The sequence below is a fragment of the Mesoplodon mirus genome (genome assembly GCF_964341445.2).
Source record: "Mesoplodon mirus genome assembly, chromosome: 14".
Taxonomy (NCBI): Eukaryota; Metazoa; Chordata; class Mammalia; order Artiodactyla; family Ziphiidae; genus Mesoplodon; species Mesoplodon mirus.
This window is the reverse complement of record NC_138990.1, coordinates 24,005,340-24,027,177: the sequence shown is the minus strand read 5'-3', so window position 1 is coordinate 24,027,177 and position 21,838 is coordinate 24,005,340. Positions and strand designations below refer to the sequence as shown.

General features: G+C 42.2%; 1 protein-coding gene across 7 annotated transcripts in view; it reads right to left on the bottom strand.

Annotated features, from left to right (window-relative positions):
• Positions 1–9,081: 9,081 nt before the first annotated feature.
• Positions 9,082–21,838, bottom strand: part of LIMS1 (LIM zinc finger domain containing 1) — a 101,142-nt gene continuing 88,385 nt past the window's right edge. For 5 of the 7 annotated variants that reach the window (XM_082643098.1, XM_082643095.1, XM_082643097.1 and 2 more), the window contains 8 exons: positions 19,382–19,448; positions 18,611–18,731; positions 18,103–18,252; positions 16,706–16,856; positions 16,177–16,269; positions 15,323–15,371; positions 14,148–14,223; positions 9,082–11,776 (listed from right to left, as the gene is read on the bottom strand). In XM_082643098.1, the coding sequence (XP_082499224.1) occupies positions 11,662–11,776; positions 14,148–14,223; positions 15,323–15,371; positions 16,177–16,269; positions 16,706–16,856; positions 18,103–18,252; positions 18,611–18,731; positions 19,382–19,448 (822 nt within the window). In that variant the 3' untranslated portion in view covers positions 9,082–11,661. Of the gene's footprint in view, positions 11,777–13,790; positions 13,968–14,147; positions 14,224–15,322; positions 15,372–16,176; positions 16,270–16,705; positions 16,857–18,102; positions 18,253–18,610; positions 18,732–19,381; positions 19,449–21,838 lie in introns of those variants that run through there. The other 2 variants (XM_082643099.1, XM_082643100.1) reach the window with 2 other exon arrangements.

Genomic DNA, 21,838 nt, shown 5'->3' with positions numbered 1-21,838 from the left:
TGAAGGTAATGTTGTTTGTTATTATGCTCAAGTCGACAGATAAGGAAACCAAAGGAGTGGACAGGAAAGCAGCTTTGCCAAGCACACGTGGTAAAATGACTACCTTTAATCTGTTTTACTAGAACATACTGAAAAGGAGTAAGTCAAAGAGAAAACCTTGAGGCACTCAAGAGGCTTTTCTTAAATACATTTATTAAGCTTTGAAACTTCAGTTTTCACCAAATGGGAGGATGAGTCTGTCCTGCTGGGCTTTAAAAATAGACATTCTTCTCCAGGAAGATGTCCATCCTAGCCCACATCTTTTCCCAGCATGGACCAGATCCATCCCAACTTGTTCTCACAAGTAATTATCCTTCCCCCAAATCACACAGCTAACTGTAATGTTCTCTACGAGGACCACCTTACCAGTGGGATGGATTCCACTCTAATGGCTGCATCACTCATGTTGATGCATTGCAAATTTCATTCAAATGAGCGTTGAATCCATAGAAATATCTGACTTATGACGTCTTTCATCAGCTGCAGTTTTACCTGATTAATCTGAGTCCTCAACTTCTGAACTAATTGAACTGACAGGCATCCAGCATTGATGCTGATCAAAATCAAGAGTTTTCTCATCTCCTCAAGTCCCCTTGTCCTCTATTGCTCGTTATCATCCCTGGCAGACACCTTGTCTTTCATGTAATCACATGACTCTTTCTTTCTTCAGAATCACTCATATTGTCAGTTCATCCCATCATTTTCTCAGCGCTCTTATTTTGTGTGATTCTACAGTAATCCTAAACTACTTGTAGGTAGCACTGTGAATATTCTCATGACTTTTGAACTTAGGAGACACGACGAGGTTAAAACGTTCATAAAGAACCTCAGAAACAGGAGGAACCGACAGGACTGCACGTTGCCACCGATGCTATCTTTTGTTCTTGGACATAATTAAGTTTTCATTTTAAAACTTTTGCTTTCATCCCATCTGTAAAAATAGAGGCTTTTGTACATGCTACTCTCAGTGTCTGTACAACCTAAACTGCCTTACAGGTGCAGAAATGGATCTTTCACCCATGAGCTGAGGAAGGATTTAGAACTATCCCATGATAGCACAACCCTGCCTGGGATCATGGAGGCAGAGCTTGCACAAATCATAAATTAAGAAATGTGTATACACACACGTATGTATATGCATTTGTATGTGTACATCTATATGTGTATACATCTATATGTATGTATATGCACGCACATGTGTGTTTGTATGTAGGTGTCTCTGGAAATTGAAGTCCCTAACTCAGTGCTGTCTAATATAAATAAAATGTGACCCAACATGGATTTTTAAATTTTCTAGAAGCCACACTTTAAAAAATAAGAAGGAACAGGAGAAATTAATTTGAATAGCCTTTTATTCAACCCAGTGTGTTTAAAACATTATAATTTCAACATGCAGTTAATATGAGCAGATTGTTAATAAGCTATCTTACATTCTTTTTTTTGTACCAAGCGTTCAAAATCTGATCTATGGAAATTGAATCTGTGTTTAGATTTCATAAAATTTAGGGTTGAAAAAATAGATTCCTATACCCAAGTTGTTCCAAACATACTTAGAAGTTATCAATAATTGAATTGAATAGCAAATTTTAAATTTTAAATGAATTAAAATTAAATTAAAAATCCAGTTCCTCAGGAGCACCAGCTACATTTCAAGTGCTCAATTGCCATGCGTGTCTGGTGTGTTGGATGGCAAAGCTCTCATAATTCTATTGACGTCGAACTTAAAAGGGAACAAGTTGTGTTGGAAAATAGATACTACCTGTAGCAGTCAGTGTGGCTGACAGAAAACCCCAAAACTACAGCGTCCCAGAAGCTAAAACACAGAGCTTGAAGGAGAGAATAATCAACAGTGTAAAATGCTGCAAAAAGATCAGGAATGATGACTGAGGAAAACTCTTTAGACTTGTTTCCTATAAGTTGATTTTTGAAAGAAATGGTGCAGGCAAAAAGCAGCCTACAAACGGTTGAGGGATTAGGTGGTGAAGAAATGAACGCACAAAGTGATGATTACTGTCTTTTTAATAGGGAAAACTGACGTTGGTATTTTTGGTAAATAATCACATGGAAAAAATGCCCATTTGGGGGGTGTATAGTTTCATGAATTTTAAGGCATGCATAGATTCATGTAATCACTACCACAGTCGGGATACAGAACAACTCCATCCTTCCCCAAACTGATTCACACGACTGCTTTAGAATCACACCCTCCTGGCACTGATCACTCCCCACACTATAGTTTTGTCTTCTCAAGAATGTCTTATGGATGGAATCATACAGTGTGTTTTCACACTGGCTTTGTTCACTCAGCATAATGCCTTTGAAATTCATCCAAGTTTTTGCATCCTCAATAGTTCATTCTTTTTCATTGCTGAGTAACATTCCACAGGTGAACGGACCACAGGGTTATCCATTGACCAGTTGTAGGGCATTTGGGTTGTTGCCAGTTTCTGGTGGTCGTGAAGAGAGCTGCTGTAAACATTTTTTTACCAGTTTTTTCTTCAATGAACACAAGTTTTCATTTCTCTAGGGCAAGGGTTTGCAAACTATGGCCTCTGTGTGGACTGGCTGCCTGTTTTTTTTTTTTTTAACAAATTAATTTATTTGTTTTTGGCTGCGTTGGGTCTTCGTTGCTGCGTGCTGGCTTTCTCTCGTTGTGGTGAGTGGGGGCTACTCTTCACTGAGGTGCGTGGGCTTCTCACTGAGGTGGCTTCTCCTGTTGCAGAGCATGGGCTCTAGGCGCACGGGCTTCAGTAGTTGTGGCACGCAGGCTCAGTAGTTGTGCCTCGCGGGCTCTAGAGCGCAGGCTCAGTAGTTGTGGCGCACGGGCTTAGTTGCTCCGCGGCATGTGGGATCTTCCCGGATCAGGGCTCGAACCCATGTCCCCTGCATTGGCAGGCAGATTCTCAACCACTGCGCCACCAGGGAAGTCCTTGGCTGCCTGTTTTTGCAAATAAAATTTTTCTGCAACACGACCATGCCCGTTCGTTTATGTGGTGTCTTAAGGCTGTTTTGCGCTGTGACAGAGTTGAGTAGTTAGTTGTGACTGAGACCTATGTCCTATAAGCCTAAAATATTTACTCTCTGGCCCTTTAAGGAAAACTTTGCTTATAAGTCCTCTAAAGAAAGACTCAGGCCTCCAAGCCAGAGTCTCGCCCACGCCTCTCACCTCATTCGTGCCACCTCCCTGCCTTTCCAGCACCCACCTCTCCCACGCCCTCCTCTCTGTGTGCCTCAGTCTCCTGCCGGAAGAAATGGGTTGAGCCCCAAGGAGGCTCTCTGAGGAGGGATGGGGGAGGGCCTGGGGAGGGTTCTACCCACTGCCCACCCCAAGCCATAGGGGCTCTAGCCAGGGCCTATGAGAGGAGGGAGCTGGCTCTGGGGGGTAGCTGCCCCCATTACTGCTGCTGCTGTCTTGCTGCAGCCACCTGTCCCATCCCCTCCCTCTTTCCCACTGCCATCCATGGTGAGGAGGAGGGAGGTGCAGTCCCCAGTCCCTACCCCCCAGGTCTGTGTTACTTGGTTTTTAAACAACTGGTTGGGATAAAATCCTAAAGAAATAAAACTTCCAGTGGATTAAAATAAAAAAGAAAAGACTCAGAAGTGGGATGGTTAGATCGTATAGTGGGTGTTATGTATAGCTTTATAAGAAACAGCCAAGCTGATAGAGTGGCCACCTCAATTTTGCATTCCCATCAGAAGTATATGAAAGATCTGGTTGCTCGGCATCCTTGTCATCACTTGGTATTGTCAGCATTTTTTAATTTAAGCCATTCTAAAAAGTGTGTAGCAGAATTTGTCATGGTTCTGTTTTAGCCCCTCACAGGTAATATTGCTGGACATTTTTTCATAGGCATATTTGCCATCCATATATCTTGTTTAGTAAACTATGTATTTTACTTGTTGCCCATATTTTAATCAGGTTGTTTGTTGTGATGAAATAAAATCTACATTTTAAGGCAGGACAAGAACATTTAAACATCAAGTTCTCTCTCTCTGTGTCCCCTGGGCTTTCCCCCTCCCTCCCTAATGAGCAGTGCGCATCTGCATTACACATTAACCAGACCTCCTCAAAGACGGGAGTGCCTGCTCGAAGGTAAAGAGCTTTCCTTTTTCCTTTCTTCTGAGCTAGCAATGTGACTTCTTAAAAGAATCGTGCTCTTTCCCAGCTCTGCATGGGGTCATGGTGACTTGCTCACCTGGGCTATGTATCCTTGGTGAACTTTATGCAAAATATCAGTAAGTCATTTTGATTTACGATCCTTTGTCTTGAAAACGGTTTATGACTGTGCCTTCGACATCTAACAACAGGTAGAACGGTTCTCAGATCTTCTGAGAGTCGGCTTCCCAGGTTATAATCCTCAGTTTGGCTCGAATAAAATTCCTTTTTTTTCTTCTTACCTTGATTGTTAATTGCATTTTCATCAACAGTTGTCTCACTGTTGAGTTTTGAGTGGACTTTAGGTATTCTGACTGCAAGTCCTCTGTCAGACATGTAACTGGGAAACATTTTCTCCTAGTCTATAGTTTGTTATTTTATTCTCTCAACAGTGTCTTCCACAAGGCAGACATTTTTTGATTTTGATAAAGTGCAGCTTATCAATTATTTTGTTTCCTGAATCATGCTTTTGCTGTCACATCTAAGGACTTATGACCCCTGGTCATGAAGGTTTTCTTCTGTCTTACACTTTATATTTAGATATATGACCCACTTTGAGTTACTTTTTTCACTAAGTGGAAGGTTTTTGTCAAGAATCTTTTTGCCTATGGATGTCTAATTGCTATAGCAGTATCCTTTTCCATTAAATTGCTATGGCCCCTTTATAGAAATCAAATGACTATGTTAGCATCTGTATCTGGAATCTCCCTTTTGTTTCAGTGATTTATGCATCTAACTTTTTACAGATACCTCACTGTCTTGATTGCTGCAGCTTTATGTATGTTTTAAAATCAAGTAGTGTGATCCTTCCAACTTTACACTTCTCTGTCAGAATTGTTATATTCTAGTTCCTTTGCCTTTCCACATCCATTCTACAATCACATTTTCTGTATCTATAAAATATTCTGTAGGAACTTGATTGTAGACTTGTTTAATCTGTAGATTAGGGCAGAGAGAATCACCATCTCTACCATGTCTTCCAGTCTTCAGTTTCATCAGTGTTTTGTGGTTTTAAGTATACACATCCTGACATGTTTGTTAGGTTATAGCTATTTCATTTTTCATAGAGCTGTTGTAAATGTTATTTTTTAGATATCAGCTTACAATTGTACATTGCTCATATAGAGAAATACAATTGGTTTTTGTCTGTTGACCTTGTATCCTGTGACATTGTTAAAACTCATCTATTAATTCAAGGAGTTTTTAAACATTTTTTTGTAGGTTACTTGGGATTTTACACATAGACAATCATGTTATCCAATCTGTATGCCTTTTATTTCTTTTTCTCGCCTTACATCATGGTCTAGGAATTTTAGTACAATTTTGAATGAGACAGGTGAGAGAGGACATTTTTCCTTGTTTCCAATCTTAAGGAGAAAGACTTTCACCAATAAGTACAATGTTAGCTATAGGTTTTTTGTAGATGCCTTTATCAAGTTAAGGAAATTTCCTTTTATTCCTGGTTTGCTGACGGTTTTTTTTTGTTTGTTTGTTTGTTAGTTTTTGCGGTACGCGGGCCTCTCACTGTTGTGGCCTCTCCCATTGCGGAGCACAGGCTCTGGACACGCAGGCTCACGGCCATGGCTCACGGGCCCAGCCGCTCTGCGGCATGTGGGATCTTCCCGGACCGGGGCACGAACCCGTGTCCCCTGCATCAGCAGGCGGACTCTCAACCACTGCGCCACCAGGGAAGCCCTATAGTTGTTTTTTAAATGGTGGCTCTAGGGCTTCCAATATAGATAATTATTCACAGAGTACTCAGAACGAATACTTCACCATTTCAAGTAGAGTGTAGAAACTTTATGGCCATATAGATAGCTTTACCTTCCCCCCTTTATGTTGTAGATGTCTTATCTTACATGTACATGAACTGTAAATGCCACTGAACAGTGTTATAATTTTTCCTTTGTCATCAAATATATTTTAAAAATAGAGGACAGATCCACTAGACAGAGATCACCAAGGAAAGAGAAGACTTTAACAATACCCTAAACAAACTAGACCTAAATGACATCTATTGACAACTCCACCCAACAACAGCAGAATACACGTGCCTCTCAAGTGCACCTGGAACATCCTCCAGCATAGACCATATGCTAAGGCATAAGATAAACCTCAATAAGTGCAAAAGAATTGAAATTATACATACGAAGTATGTTTTCCCACAACAATGGAATGAAATTAGCATTCAACTAGAGCGGAATTTGAGAAATTTACAGATATGTGCAAATTAACAGCATACTTGTAAATAACCAGTGAGTCAAGACATCACAAGGGAACTTAGAAAACACCTTGAGATGAATGAAAATGAAGAGGCAACATGGTCTGTCGTGGCACGTATGTGTCCCAGGGCCAGCTGGGGGCCGTGGGCGCTGCTGCTTCTGAGCTCTAGAAGTTCTGATAGCTCTGTGGAATGCTGGAAACTGTGCTCAGGGTGGAATGTGCTTTGCCAAGTATCCAGCAATCGCCGAGCTCCTCCTGTGGGTGGCAGGGGTACGAGGACAAAATGAGTCCTTCCGCTGGGAGCCATCCTTCTGGCAGGAACACAGACCAATACGTACAAGTGCTCAAAACAACTGCTGAATCAGAGGTGTGAGCAGGGGGTCCGGGGAACAGAGGAGAGTGACTAGTTTTGCTTGAGGAAGTCAGGAAAGGTTTAAAAAATGGGTTGAATTTGATGTGAGTCTCAAAAGTGAGGAGGGTACATGGATCTCAGGAGGGCAGGTGAAGGTCTAGGAAAGATAGTCCTGCGTGATGGGCATGGCCATTGGGAGAAAACAGACTCAGCAATAGGTTGGGACCTGCTTGTTCGGTGAGCCTAATGAGGCTGGTAAACAAGGGGAGTCAAGTGATGGCTGCTTGGAGGTCAGAGCAGAGTGAGGACAGCGTGGAGCCAGCCAGGGCACCAGGTGGGAGGAAGAAGGGCTCTGGGACCTTCTGCAGCTGAAGGGCTGGACTTTGGAGTCCTTAGCTGTGGGGATGGGAGGGGTGGGGGAGGGGAGAACAGAAGGCAACTCGACCTTAGCCTGGGAGCCTGGAGAGATGGTGATGCCACTAAGGGCAGTGGGAAAATGGAGGAAATGGGAACTGGAAGAGGGCCAGGGCCCCTGCTCCCAGGCCGGGCTAGTGGGTATTTATTCTCCTTTCAAGATCCAGCTCCAGGAGACCCTCCCCCGCCACCTGCGGGGTGCTGCCCGTGTGATCTTGCAAGACCTTATGCTTCCTCCCATGCTGTGCTGTAATCGCCCATCTCTCTTTCTTGGCCAGGAGGAAGCCAAGGCCTGCACCTGCCCAGGGGAGGACAAGGCGTGCAGGACTCAGGTCGGACATTTGAGGAGGGGAGGAGGAGCCCGGGCACGATGGAGCCCCAAGAGCACGGGGCAGCTGAAGGGTGTGAAGATAAAGAACTGAAGCAGGTCAGAATTCACAGTGAACCGTGGGAAGACTCCACCACCAGCCTACATGGTTCTAAGATTTGCCTTATATACAGCAATCAGCCCATTTGCTTTTATTCGTATACATGAATGTTTCTGTGATATACTCAAGAAGACTTGAATTTTTCACACACACAGACATCCACCAAGTAACAGGGTAGAAATGTGCACAAGCTCGGAAGCACAGGAACCACCTGTGTTCAGGTTCTGGACACGCTACGTCTTGCCGTGCAAACTCAAAGGGCCTCCTTGACTTCACAGCCCTGGATGATTGTCAGGATTAAGTAACACCGTGTTGCCTACAAGGTAGCTGCCCTGTGAATGCACAGAGGCTGTTTGACATTTTTACATGGTTTTAGATATAGTACCACTTAAACTGTTTTCCAGAAAAAAACTACATACAAGTAAAAGTTTAAAATGGCTTTAAAAAAAATGTAGAACTCTTTTTAAAATTGAAGTGTAACTGACCTATAACATCAAGTTAGTTTCAGGTGTACAATATAATGATTCCATATTTGTACACATTGCAAAATGATCACAATGTCTACTTAACATCTATCACCATGCAGTTTTTTTTCCCAGAATTTTTTTTTTAATTAATTAATTTTTATTTACTTTTGGCTGCATTGGGTCTTCGTTGCTGTGCGCAGGTTTTCTCTAGTTGCAGCGAGCGGGCCTCTCATTGCGGTGGCTTCTCTTGTTGCAGACTCTAGGTGTGCGGGCTTCCGTAGTTGCAGCACGCGGCCTCAGTAGTTGTGGCTCATGGGCTCCAGAGTGCAGGCTCAGTAGCTGTGGCGCACGGACTTAGTTGCTCCGTGGCACGTGGGATCTTCCCGGACCAGGGCTCGAACCGGTGTCCCCTGCATTGGCAGGTGGATTCTTAACCACTGCGCCACCAGGGAAGTCCCCACCATGCAGTTTTAACATTTTTTTCTTATGATGAGAACTTTTAAGATCTTTTAGCAACTTTCAAACATGCAACTCAGTATTAATAACTATAGTCACCATGCTGTACATGATATCCCTATGAATTGTTTATTTTATAACTGGAAGTTTGTATCTCTTGACCCTCTTCACCCATTTTGCCCACCTCCACCCTCCCACCCCGCCTCTGACAACCACCTATCTGTTCTTGTTTTTTTTTTTATGATTTTTGCTTTATGATTATTGGGTTTTTTTAATGATTCCACATATAAGTGAGATCATACAGTATTTGTCTTTCTCTGACTTATTTCACTTAGCATAGTGTCCTATCCATGTTGTCATAAATGGCAAGATTCCTGGCTTACGTCTAGCTGAATGATATTCCATTGATATATAGACCACAGTTTTTCATTCATTCATCCGTCGATGGACACTTAGGTTGTTTCCAAAACAGCTTTCTTAAGCACTAGTCCTATATTCTCATGGTTCCATGTCTCAAAGCCATTCAAGTTAAGCAAAACACAACAGTTATTTTTAACAAGTATGAACATTTATTAAGCACCAAGGGTATACTGCACTGGTTGCTATGTAAAAACACAATTATTGACATAGTGTCCCTGCCACTGAGCTTACAATCTAAAATGAAATACAATAACAATGCTGTAAGCCGACCTCTAAATTTCCTTAATTTAGAAATTGCTATTTTGGCAAATAAGTGAGGCAAAATGATCTACCATCAGTTACAATGTTAATAAGGCTTTGAACATGATCCAAAGAACGTTTGACTTGTACCCAAACGTTTTCCCAATTATCTTAGGCTTGATAAGAAAAAGACCACCTAGAAGTGGTAAACAGTGAATTATTTCAAACTGCCTTGTAGGATTTTAAGCCAAGATTTGCTCACTAGCCAGTTTCTCTCCGGCCAGAGGAAGCCGTGCGAAACACCATAAAGTAAGCAAGTCCGTCCTCTCGTCCACTGACAACTGTTCAGCTCTTCCTCTCCCCACGAGTGAGGGCTCTGTGTCCCCTACAGCAGAGAAGGTATGTGCCTGGATAAAACACCCCACAGCCCTGGAGGCTTAATGAGGCTGACTTGCAGGAAATACGAACTCGTATTTTATGAGAGGGGTGAGCGGTGGGACCTCTGCTACAGGAGAGATGCGAACCGAGCAGCAGTTCAGCCCATGCCTCTTCCCAGTGATCAGAAACACAGGCAAATGGGCGCCTTCTGCTCCGAATTTCTGGTGTGAGAGCATTTAGGAATTGAGCATCGAGACCCCAGACTGAAAACCCTGCACTATTCTGCCTGTATCCACAGTATAGTATTTAATAAATACTTTGAAGATTTTTGTTGCTGGTCATATATTAGCTGACAAAGGCACGCTGAAGGGATTCTGATTCTTGCTGTCAAATGCAAAGACAGTTTCAGACTTCTAAGCACAGTCTTAAACTATATATTGATTATCTTCAATCACTGATAATTCTTTGAACTCTAAAAGAACACTAAAAATAAAGCAATTGGTTATACATTAACTGAAATACAGTTTACTCTGTAAAGTGCATGCACAAATGTTTAAAAAATACATGCATACAAATATTTTAATGGCAGACTGGTAGCATCCTGAGATTTTTTTTTTTTTAATGGTAAAACAGTATTTCAGCAATTTTTGGAAAAACCAATAATTTTCCCCTAAGTCCATCTTGGCAATTTTCTTTTACATGATAACATAGCAGCAGCAACATTTAAAAAATGTTCACAAAATTTGCTTTGCATACAAGTTTATCAGGAAAGACTGGTCCAGAAACTTCAGGATAAAACTTTTTACAAAGTAAAGTAATTCACTACTTTTGACCTAAAATTGATACTTAAACATTCCTCTTCCAATTTAAAAGTGTCATTTATGCCTCCTACTTATAGTAAATAAAATCTAATTATGAGATTTGTAATGAAAAATTTGAAACACACATCAACATCCTTCTCTTCTAGTAAGATTACAGAAATTAATTTCAATGTGTTTCCCCAAAAAGTGAAAAAAAGTTTAACATATAATCATAGCTGTGGTAAATGAATTTGAGTTTACAAATCTCAGTCAGTGCACTTGTTTTTAGTTTGTAAGGTGTGAAACAGCTAGAATTCCTGATTAATGTATGTATTTTTCTAAGGCAAGGCAAGTTCATTTATGTATAAAGCACAGATATTAGCTGGTTATAAAGGCAATATGAGCAATACATATACATTCACTTTTTTTTAAAGTGATACATTCCAAACTACATAACATTTAATTTCATGTCCTATTCTAAGACTACATCTTTGACCTTAACCTTAGAAGCATAATTGATGTAATACATTAAAAAATACTTCATTTCCCCAATATTATAAAGTATACTGTATTTTCAAATACCTAGTATAAATTTTTTTGCACAAAATTTAAAAAGGAATACTATCAGCTAACTATAACTACTATGATAAGTAACTGTATGAAGAAGTTCACAAGGAGAACAAAATATAAAACTAAGCACAGTAATTACGGCATTTATAACCCTAACAGCAAAAACCCCCAAATCACGTACTTCTGAATGTACTTGCTTCTTATCTTAGTAATGTGTATATTCATTTCACAGCCACTAGTTTGATAAATGTACTAAGATTCTGTAAGGTCTGTTTTTCTTGGTTGGTTGTTTTTCTTTCTTATATCCTCCCAAACTGCAGTTGCAATTAATTTGCTTTTGAATACAAAGTAAAATAGTGTTTATATTTTTTATCTGAGTCATGTAAAAGCTGACTCCTTACTTTCATTTTTAAAAGTTATACTTAACTTTTTGGACCTCAATTAAAATTTAACATTTAACCATGTTTCTTTTGCTATTAAGTATAGTTGACATTTCAAATTGATAAGGGTTACTAACAAAGGCAAATTTTGATCTCATCCATGTTTTAAATATGATTACACAAACTTTTTTTAATGAGAAAAAGGAGATGAAGAAAACCATTCAATAGGTCCTCTTCACTCTCAACTATTTTGCGATACAGCTTTAAGTAAGGGTGTATCAGGTCAACCAATGTTGTAATCTCTTATCTTTGCATAGAAGAGAAAAAATAAAATGAAGTTATTTCCTTCCTAAGGTCTCAGCTAGCTTCTTAAGTCTTTTTTTCAGCTCCAACGGGAATTTCTCATAGCACTTCTTACAGACTGGCTTCATGTCAAACTCCACAAACTTATTCCTAAAGATAACAACAATAATAATAAAAAAGAAATTAGTGGAAATGTAGTCAATGATTTGTATATAGACAGACAAATAATGTGCAGTAACTTTACTGAAGTAAATGAAGACACTATGCATATTACATCTATATTCGTATTAGCAAAAAACTATAATTCTAATCTCAATTCTAATCATTATGGTAAACATAAAAAATTCACAATATCATTTGAAGGAAGTTGCCCTTGTAAATTGATCTTGTACATCTATCTAATACAGAATGGATATTATCGATCCATTTTAGTCTGTGCTAAGTATATAGGGAATATAATGTAAATAAAATTCAGATAATTAAAGTCAATCACATTTTAAAGTACCATGAGAGCACTTTTAAAGAACAGTCATTCAAAGCAAAGAACTATATTTCTGTAATTTGAACGATCCTCTCTTTACTGAAGGCAAAATCATCTTACTTATTAGTATTTTATATCATGTAGCTGTGAGGTTTCATCTTTCCTGGCCTCCCATCCCCAAAACAACAAGAAGAAGCATCTTGAAAAAAATCTAACATAATATATAGGTTATTTTGGTTGGCTCTCCTTTAAATCACTTTTCAAGAGCACAAGTGGACCAGGTGGTCACATCTGTGACCTGTGGTCTGTGGTCACATCTGTGAACGGCGTATATACGGAGAACTCAACTCTTTTTTAAAAGCCAGGGCAATACATACTCTCAATTCACTTGTAAAACAATTGTGGACAGGTGTTGAGATGGCCTCCTAGCTATGGGTGATACATCTCCAGCTGACAGTTATGAGGGCTTATCACCGTTGAAATCATGGGTCCTTAATTGTGAATGGAGCAAATGCAGAATTTTACAACCTGCTCATTTTCTGTGAAATTATGTTTAGGAAGCATTTGTGGGACAGGTCCAGTGATACACTGTCAGCTGTGACAAATTATTATATCTGCTGATATAATTTTAAAGAACAACATTAATGACAAAGTTAATTCCTGACCACACATTTAAAGGGAAAAATCTTTTAAAGCACCACATGGGAATTATTTTCTACTGTTTTTCAGAGATCCTAATGCTGACAGTTATTCAAATGATGTTACATCTCAACTGGCAATTTGATTTAAATAGTACCATTGAGTTAAAAGTTCTCCCAAAGTCTTCTTAGAACAAAAGCTATTAAAACCACCATGTTTTTGATGAAAGAAATAAATTATCCCTGCTCCCAGAGATAATGCTAAACAAACCTTATGTTGTTTTAATCTTATATCTGAATTTTAATTCCTCTTTCACTTTAAACAATAAAAAAATTTTAGAGCTCAGAACACAATGGTACTATGAAGGAACTGGGACAATCATGCTAGCAATTCAAGAGAATTCTGAAGATTGAAATATTTCCCATAAAAATCAGGAATACAATTGAGTTTGAAAACATCAAGAAAATGAGTTCATAACCAGCAGCATGTGGGCAGTGAATGAAAGCACATATACACACACCAGAGATGCCGTATCTTATTATGTACCTTAGAAGGTCTCTGCTTAGACAGGAAACATGCTTGAGAGGATTCAGTTTAATATAGAACTTAGAACATGCAACACTGGAATTGATCAAATTATATTATTATAGGCAAAGAAACCAAAAACCAGGATTTTAAAAGCTGCAATTATCAGACAAGAATACTTTGAAACTTTTCCAGTATCTATTAGGAGATTAGAATTCTTCCCTTTGAATCCACTGGAAAAAGAAAAAAGAAATCTATACCATATTGTGATTTAAAAAACGAGCTGAGAGAGTCTACAGGTTCAGAGACAAAAGTGAAGTACAAGCCAGTGTTAAGTGTGAACCCTTCTCAAGGTGTGTAACTTTAATAATTAGGCAAAAGGACCAGCTCTACATGGGACAAATGCTTCTACTTCAATCTCTCGTGGCTACAGATACATGCCCAAAAGTAACGAAAAAAGCAAGAGACAAAAAACAGAATGAAAACATATTCTAAAGGACTAACCAAAGGAGAAAGCAGTGAAAATGATGACACAGGGATAGAAAAGTTTACAAACAGACTGGCTTTTTCTTTTTCTGCTTGTCCTTATCCTTTGCTTCTCTCTCCCGTTTGGCAAGTCGCCTCTTAAATTCTTCTGGCATTTTCTCGTAACAGTGTTTGCAGACTGGTTTTAGATCAATTTCAACAAACTTATCCCTTTGCGCAGGACAGAGAAGGAACAGGAGAAAACAGGGAACAATTAAAGGAAGAAGCTTTGCTCTTAGAAGGCCTGAACAGAAAGAAGAAATAAGGCATCAGATCATTCTTTTTAAACTCTGTTAACAACGTCCCCCAAGCGTTCGTCGCAGGGCTCGCGGGAGCCGAGGGCAGACTTACTTGAGCGTTAACTTGGCGCTGCAGGTGGAACAGGCGAAGCAGTGCACGCACCAGGCCTTGTTGAGGGCGGAGACCACTAGGGGACAGGAGGGGGACCGTCACTCGCCGCACCCACCCTTCCCGGGGTGGGTGCCCTCCTCAAGGGCTTTTCTCACCAAAGAGCCACACACAGCACTAAAAATCTCAGTGCCATTAATGGACGCTCACAGGACCAGTCGACGTTATTCATTAATTTATCTCATCCTGTTGTCAGAACACACAACCCCAGCTCTGCATTTGTCTCCCACGACTGTAGGCTTCCCCTTAGGGAAGATCACCATTGCCTTTTCAACCCGTGTTGGTGGTTCATGTTTTCTTCTCCCGTGAGGCATCCGAACCGGCAGGTACCAGGTCTTCATGCCCACAACCCCCAGCCCCGCCCCAACTGCCAAGCTGTGACGGCGCGGCCTGGCTTTCCTAGCACAGCAGGTAATTAAAACGAAGTCCAGACACTGACTCACCGGCCTGCAGGAGCCTGTCTTCCAAGCCAACACTAAGGCAAGAGCTTCCCTCCCCTGGCAGCTGCCTCCCGTGGGCGGGGGTAAGATTTATTCCCAAAGGCGCTAGAGATCACTTTCCTGAACCCACCCCTTCGTGAAGGGCACACGGGCAGTGTTTCAGAAAGCATTTGCCGAGTTAGGCTCCCTGCTCAGAGGCTGAAGCAGGAATGTTTGCGACTTCTCCAGGAAGCTTCTGGCAGAACTTGCTGCGCCTGTTGGCAAACACAGCTGCTTCCTTCCTGTCCACATCAATCAGGGACAAGGGGGCGGGCCCTGGAAACACCTAGATATGACTGCCAGGGTGCAGGGGACCCTTCCTAAGTGCTCCCAAGAAACACGCCCTGCAGCTTCCAGAAGGAGGGACTGCACGGAGAAGAGGCCTTGGGGTCAGCCGCTCCTATGGTAACGACCGGACCCCTAAGGCACTGGCTTAGAGCATCACCATAAATGAGCAACAAGCCCACCTCTTAGGAGTTAGCATCTCCCTGCTGGAGAATACTTGGAAAATATGCAAAGAAAGAGGAAAAGTAACTGCTAACGATCACATTCCAAACAACCTTTTTCAATCTTCACATGACCCAAGGGTTTTTGTGTCAAAACGGTGCCCTACAGGTTAAAATCCCTGCAGGTACTTACCATCACCTTCTATAACACGGTTGCAGTGGAAACAAACATCACCAAATAGCTGAAAATGAAAAAAAAAAAAAAAAAAAGTAAAGATGTGTTACAACTAAGTATCAGAACACCAAACACTTAATATAAATAATTTCAGTTCTTTGTACAACTTAAAAACACACAGCTGGCTACCTAAACCCAGAATTTGCCATTACTAGAGAGAGAATCAGTAAAAGTTCACTGACTAGTTTTTACTTCCTACAATGAAAAGAATTTATTCTTCATCATGATCAAAACCAAACAAAGGCTCTGGAAATGTTCTGGATTTCAGGAAGCTAAAGGAGCATGAAAACCCTACACTGGGTCTGGTACTGGAGTGGAAAAAAGGCCAGAAGGACTTTATTGGGTCAAGTGACAGCACTGGAATGGATAGATTGAAGTAATCAGTACAGGTAACCATGGTTACATAAGAGATTCCCGTATTCTTGGGAAATGTACACTGAAGTATTTAGGGGTAAAGGACCATGGGGAACTCATCATCAAATGCTTCTGAAAAAATACGCATGTGTTTATATGTGTACATAAATTTGTATATAAGGAAACGTGCATTCACGTAAGTGTCATCTTCATAGATAGGGCAGGACACACACACATGCTGAAGCAGGTAGTAAACCTGAGTAAAACAGGTAGGTATTTTCTTTGTATATTTTTATTTTACAACCTTTCTGCGAGCCTGAAATGATTTTCCAAATAAAATGTTAAAAAGCAATCTCTATAGCCCAACGTACATTTTCCCAGAGCTCTCCTTGTACTTAAGCATTGAGAAGCTCAAGCTCATACATGTGTGTGTAGTATTCCACGAGCCCCGTCACTACCTGGTTGTAGTGGGTTTCACAGTACGCCAGGCCCTTCCTCTCGTAATGGCGATGTCCGAGAAACGGTTTCTCACACTTGGCACAAACAAAATGCTGAAAGAAATTGCGTTAGGTCATACTTGGATTGCTGTGTTTTATTTACACAGTGAAGCAAAACCCCAAAGCTGAAGTAGCTCAGAGGAGATCCATGACAGCCTGGGGTGCTTATGTCATTTGGGCCACAGGTGACCCTGTAGTGCATCCAGCCTTCGTCCAGGCATCCGGAGGCGTAGACGCGACAGCACAGAGTGAGAACAGAGGTGAACGTGGGGACACATCTCTGGGCTGGACCAGGACACGTTCTGCCTCAAGGATCTAGGAACCAAGAGCACTGCTCGCCTCGTCACTTGGAGGTCACAGAGCCGTGCGGAGTCTATGTTCTTCGTCTTCCACGAGGTCCACATGCACCCCTCAGCATCTCCCAGCCTCGCCAGCGCACCTGAGCCTCGGGCGTGCGAGGGACCCGGTCACCCCTCCGCAGGGAACTCACCTCCACGTGCCACTGCTTGCCCATGGCATTCACCACACGCCCTTCGATGGGCCGGCGGCAGGCGCCACAGATGGGGACCCCCATCTTGTCGTGGCACGGCAAGCAGTACAGCTCCCCCTTCAGCTCCCGGGCGTCGGCGGTCAGCTCCTTCCTGCCCACGAGAAAGGGACCAGCTGAGCAGCACCACCGCAAGGAAGGCAGGCAACCGGTGCGGCCCATGTGCCTCCGAGAAGGTTTCCGAAGAGAACCCACAACAACCCCTGTAGCTGCTTTTCTCCCCCTTGCAGGTGGTCAGAGTAGTCTGAGCAAGAGGCTTGAACAGGCTTCAGATTCGTATCCAAACATCAACATCATTCACTGTTGATAAGCCGGACACACACCACCACGCCGGCCACAGTTACCGTCCCCTGTCTGCTGTCACTTTAGAGTCCCTCATCTTCCTTAAAAAGCTGGGGAGGGGGATCCCAGTCGTGAGGACAGACCCGCCGATGTTATCTTCCCAAAATAACCGAGGAGTTTGGAGACTAGTTCTACTTACTGACACTCACTAGCAAGCTGCTAAGAGTAGTTTTAGGTTAATAGAAAATACACAGACGAAATGCTCAGACTGTTCCTCTTCCAAATGCTTAAGTTCATTACTATTGTCAGCCTCCTGAGTCAATAAACAGAGATGGCCCCAAATCAAGATGAATTTCATCGGTTTTAAAAGATTCTTTACAAGTGCTCATGAAAAATGAACCGAGGGAGGACAGGCAAGAGAACGAGATTAGGTAGAAACTGAACTCCCAAAAGAAGCTGTTTGTCAGCCTTCACCTCAGCTCTCCACTCCCTACCATAAACTTAGCACTGATGGTCATGCTGACTACAGTAAAGTATCTTTTCCATTAAGTTCCTGAATTAGATGGCAGATTCCGAAGCTCATAGCCTAACAATTTATCACGAGCTTTTGAGGGAAAAAGAAAATTCCCTTTAGGTATAAATACAGCAAAAGTAACAAATGTAATTTAAGATAACACTCTAATTGTCATGTACGAAGATAAGACCTTTTTAAGTTTTTTGTTTGTGGGGGGATCCTGTATCGGAAGAACACAGTGATGAAAAACAGTTGTGGGAATCATTAGGGGTATTTTCATATGAGCTGACTGTTTAAAGGTATGTGTATACATTCATGTGTACACGCACACACACAAATGTGGCAACATGTTGCCTGGTGAAACTGAATGAAGGGTATGGCAGTTCTCTATGTGTTAGTCTCCTGACTCTTCTACAGGCTTAACGTTTTCCAGATTAAAAGTTGAAGGAAACCGATTTGGGTGCCAGAGTAACAGAAAGACTCTAGATCAGTGTGATCACTGGTTCCCTCCATGTGTACAACGAGAAGGAAGACACTGCAATACCCGCAGTTGGCACAGTTGAAGTGGTCTGGATGGTAGGGGTCGTTCTTGAATATCAGAGGCTGCTCGTCAATGATGGCATGACACTTCTGGCAGATGTATTTCCCGAGGCCTCGGGCTTTCTCTCGGTTATGGCAGGGGCGACACAGATGTCTAAACAGACAGAGCCAAAACTGTTTTAGAAACTTAAATTTAAAATCTAAGGTTCTTCCTAATAATTAAAAAAGAAAAAAGATTCCCATATCTATGAAAAGAAATTAAAGAAACCATTTCTTTAAACATCACCACTGGGCTTAAAAGAGCAGAACCGAGCCCCGACTTTTCACACGGAAAGTTATTTATCCCTCCCAGAGGACCAGACTGATGGCTGAGAAACTCCCTGCAGTAGCCTCTCCCGCAGACGCCGGGGCCCACGCCCCACCTCCGTGTCCGAGGCCCCAGGGAGCACGCGCTACCGCGGAGCGCCACTGCCCACCCGTGCCCGACAGGTGACAGGGTGCCCTGCTCCTACCTCCCGGCGCTCTTGACAAACCCGATGTCTGCCAGGACCCCCTGGCAGAGGTCACAGCGGAAACACTCGGGGTGCCAGCTGTTGTTCATGGCTTTGATCACTCGGCCGATGATGAATTCCCCTGCGGAGAGGAGCGCACGGGCTGCAGCGCGGCTTCGCCGCCTTCAGCCGCTGCTGGCAAAACACCTGCCCCTTTCCCCACGTGTGCGGCTCCCGCACAAAGCGCTACGTTAGAAAAGTGCTTCCGTGTCATCTGAGTCCTTGTTTTGGGTTCTGTAGCTGCCACACTTTCAGGCTGTCTATCACATCTCTGAATCTGCTTTTCCAGAGGAGGTACCGGGCTCTCCCTCTCCCGAAGGTCTTTTTGTTTTTTTCTGGTCATAGACACAGAAAACAGAAATCCACCGCATGTTTTCTTGTACCACATACTTAATTGCTTCCTTCATTCAACCTTGTCAGCATGCTACTCGGTGTCCCCAGTCTCTCCTGCTGTGTGACACGCAGGCCACCCCTGCACGTCTCAAGGTTCCCGCTGAGGCCGCCCGGGCTGCACTGAGAGGGAAGAAAGGAATCCTACGGGGCATCGAACAGAAGTCCGGTGAGTCCTGGGCTTACCTTCACCCTACAGGCCCTGAGAAGCGTCACTAACATTACTGACGGGAAGAGGGCTGACAAAGCACCGCGCCTGCACGCTTTCGTTCCTACGAGCACTGCTATGAGGTCGTTCTGAAGGAAACTTACTTTTCACGTGCACTGGGCAGTGAAACTTACCACACTGGTGACAGCAGGGTGCAAAGAGCATCTGAAAGTCATGTTCACAGTACTTCCTTCCTTCAAACTGAAACAGAAAGTACCAGCGACTTGTAAATAGGAAGCAATCCCGGGATGAATGGAATTTTTCTGCGGAGACTGTAGGAAAGAGGTTTCTGGACTAGAGCTCTGCCCAGAATCTGTAACCCTCCTGAGATACGTAAAGGCAGACACACTTTGGTACCGTCCCGGCACCGAGCACGGGCACCGGAAAGACCCGCTGAGGCCAGAACCGATCCTCTGCCCCCAGAGAAGGGTGAGCTCCTCCACACTGGCTCCACCTGGAGGGTTCGGACAAGAGCCACAGACACCCCCCCAGAAAATGTGCACAGACGTACAAACCTCCCCCCACGCTGAGAATACGTACTTACGAACAGTAAATACGTTAGCATATTTTTTTAAAAAATATAAACATTTTTAAATGGGGCCAAAACCCATTTTAAAAAATATTCTTTTCCTACAGGTGGAAAATTATCCTTCATTTCTCTCCTTGACCTGTTTTCCTTTCATTTCCCCCCAAAAGTTTTATGCTACAACAATACTTTTTCCACCAAGGTCCTTAACTGATCATCCTACCGTATTTCTCTGCAATTAAAATGTATTGTGAAACTTTAAAATTTGTTTTACTTTCCAAATCCATAGGCCCTAAAGGTTAACATTCTTTTTCTTCTGGATTAAGTTATCATTACAATGATTATTGGTATACAAATGATGAAAACATAGGTATGTTACAAATGTTACATTTTATTCACTATTTAATTATTTACATGAGAAGCAAACCCTAATGAGATGAGCAGGGCCACTCTTTACCCTCACCATTATTTCATGCTTCCATGGATAAAGATGACTGACCACTGGAAGACTCAGGGTTCAACATTAATTCTAGATTTATTTTCTATTTTGGGGGTTGCTTGTACCCTTTTCACGTAAATAAGTCGTGGGAATTATATAATGCGTCCCTTTGAATCTCTGAGCTCCTTACCAGTTATTTGTCAAAATCACATATTGTTTGATTATCAAAATCCATGCTTAATGACGTTCCAGTTGTCAACTCAATCTCCTCAATTATGGAAATTAGCTGCAGATTTAGCTCATTCAATTTAATGACCATATCCCCTACAGCTTAACTGGCATTCCGGGCAAAGCACATTTATCTTGTGCCAGAAAAATTCTTACTTCTTTTTTAAACTCGAATGAGCTCTGATACATTTAATGAGTCTATTTTTTAAAGTTACAAACAGAAGATATTAACTCAATACACTATTACTCAATATTCCGTCACAGTGCATTGTAACGTGTAGCCCAAAGCAGAAGTTATTTATAAGTGAGATATGTTCCTTTACTGAGTGTACATTGTGTACATTCATAGAAATCTGATATTGAGCTTTTAGCAGTAATTTTTTAAACAAACATAATATAAAAATGAAGAAATAACTGTACTTAGAAATGATCGACTTTTTATCTGCCACTCCGTCTTGTTCAGTGGAGGAAGGAGACTCAAACTGTCTCAATTTGCCACTTAAGTTTACTAGTGAAAGGCTGGGTAATGGTAACAAGTCGTCGTAAAGGCTTCAGAAGGATAGTGTTTTGTGGCTTGTGTGCACACGCGAGTGGCAGTTTTAATTTATCAGTTTATCAGAAAATCAGTATTTTCTATGGAAATAACTCGATCAAAGATCTGTCACAGACTTTTGAGACCCATTAAAATCAAGTGTAAGGAGAAAAATAAAAGAAATGATCAGCAATGACTGCATTTAATGAAAAGAGAAAGACACATATTGCTTAAAAAAATAAAGCAACAGGAGGCCAGCAGTTGGCATATATGCTGTATCTGTTAGTAGAAGACTGAAAAGCTTAGGGCTGGTTGTGGTTGGAGTAAGTCTTCAAAGCTGTGATTCAGGCGGGCAGGACGCGGTGGGGCTTAAGGACCCTGCCTGCCCTGGACGCAGCCCGGCTGGACCGTGACCTGCTCGGGGCCCCGTGAGCGTCACGCCTGCTCTGCTCGGCTCCCACCACGCCCGCCCTTCCGCAGGCTCTCTGCACGCCTCTCTCTGCCTTAAAACGATGAGTCCTTTTGAAATTAGGGCAAAGTCCTAAAAGACAGTTGTCACAACGACTTCCCACATTCCCAAACCTGCCATCTTTCTGCATACAGAACACCCAATACAACGGTTCCTCAGCTGGGCTGCATCCTTAGCAAGAGAATACATAAGGCCGGGAAAGGTGGGTAGCCCTGTGGGTTTAGGGACCCCCCAAAATCTCTTCTGATTGGGGTCCTAGAGCAATTTGTCAGAGTAGGATTTCACATCCCTTCCTTTCGTCAAGGGCGAGGACTAAGCGCTATCGGGAATACAAAAATATCATCAGGCAAATCGATTTTAGGATGAACAGTCCCTGAGACCAGAATCTGAGGGTCCA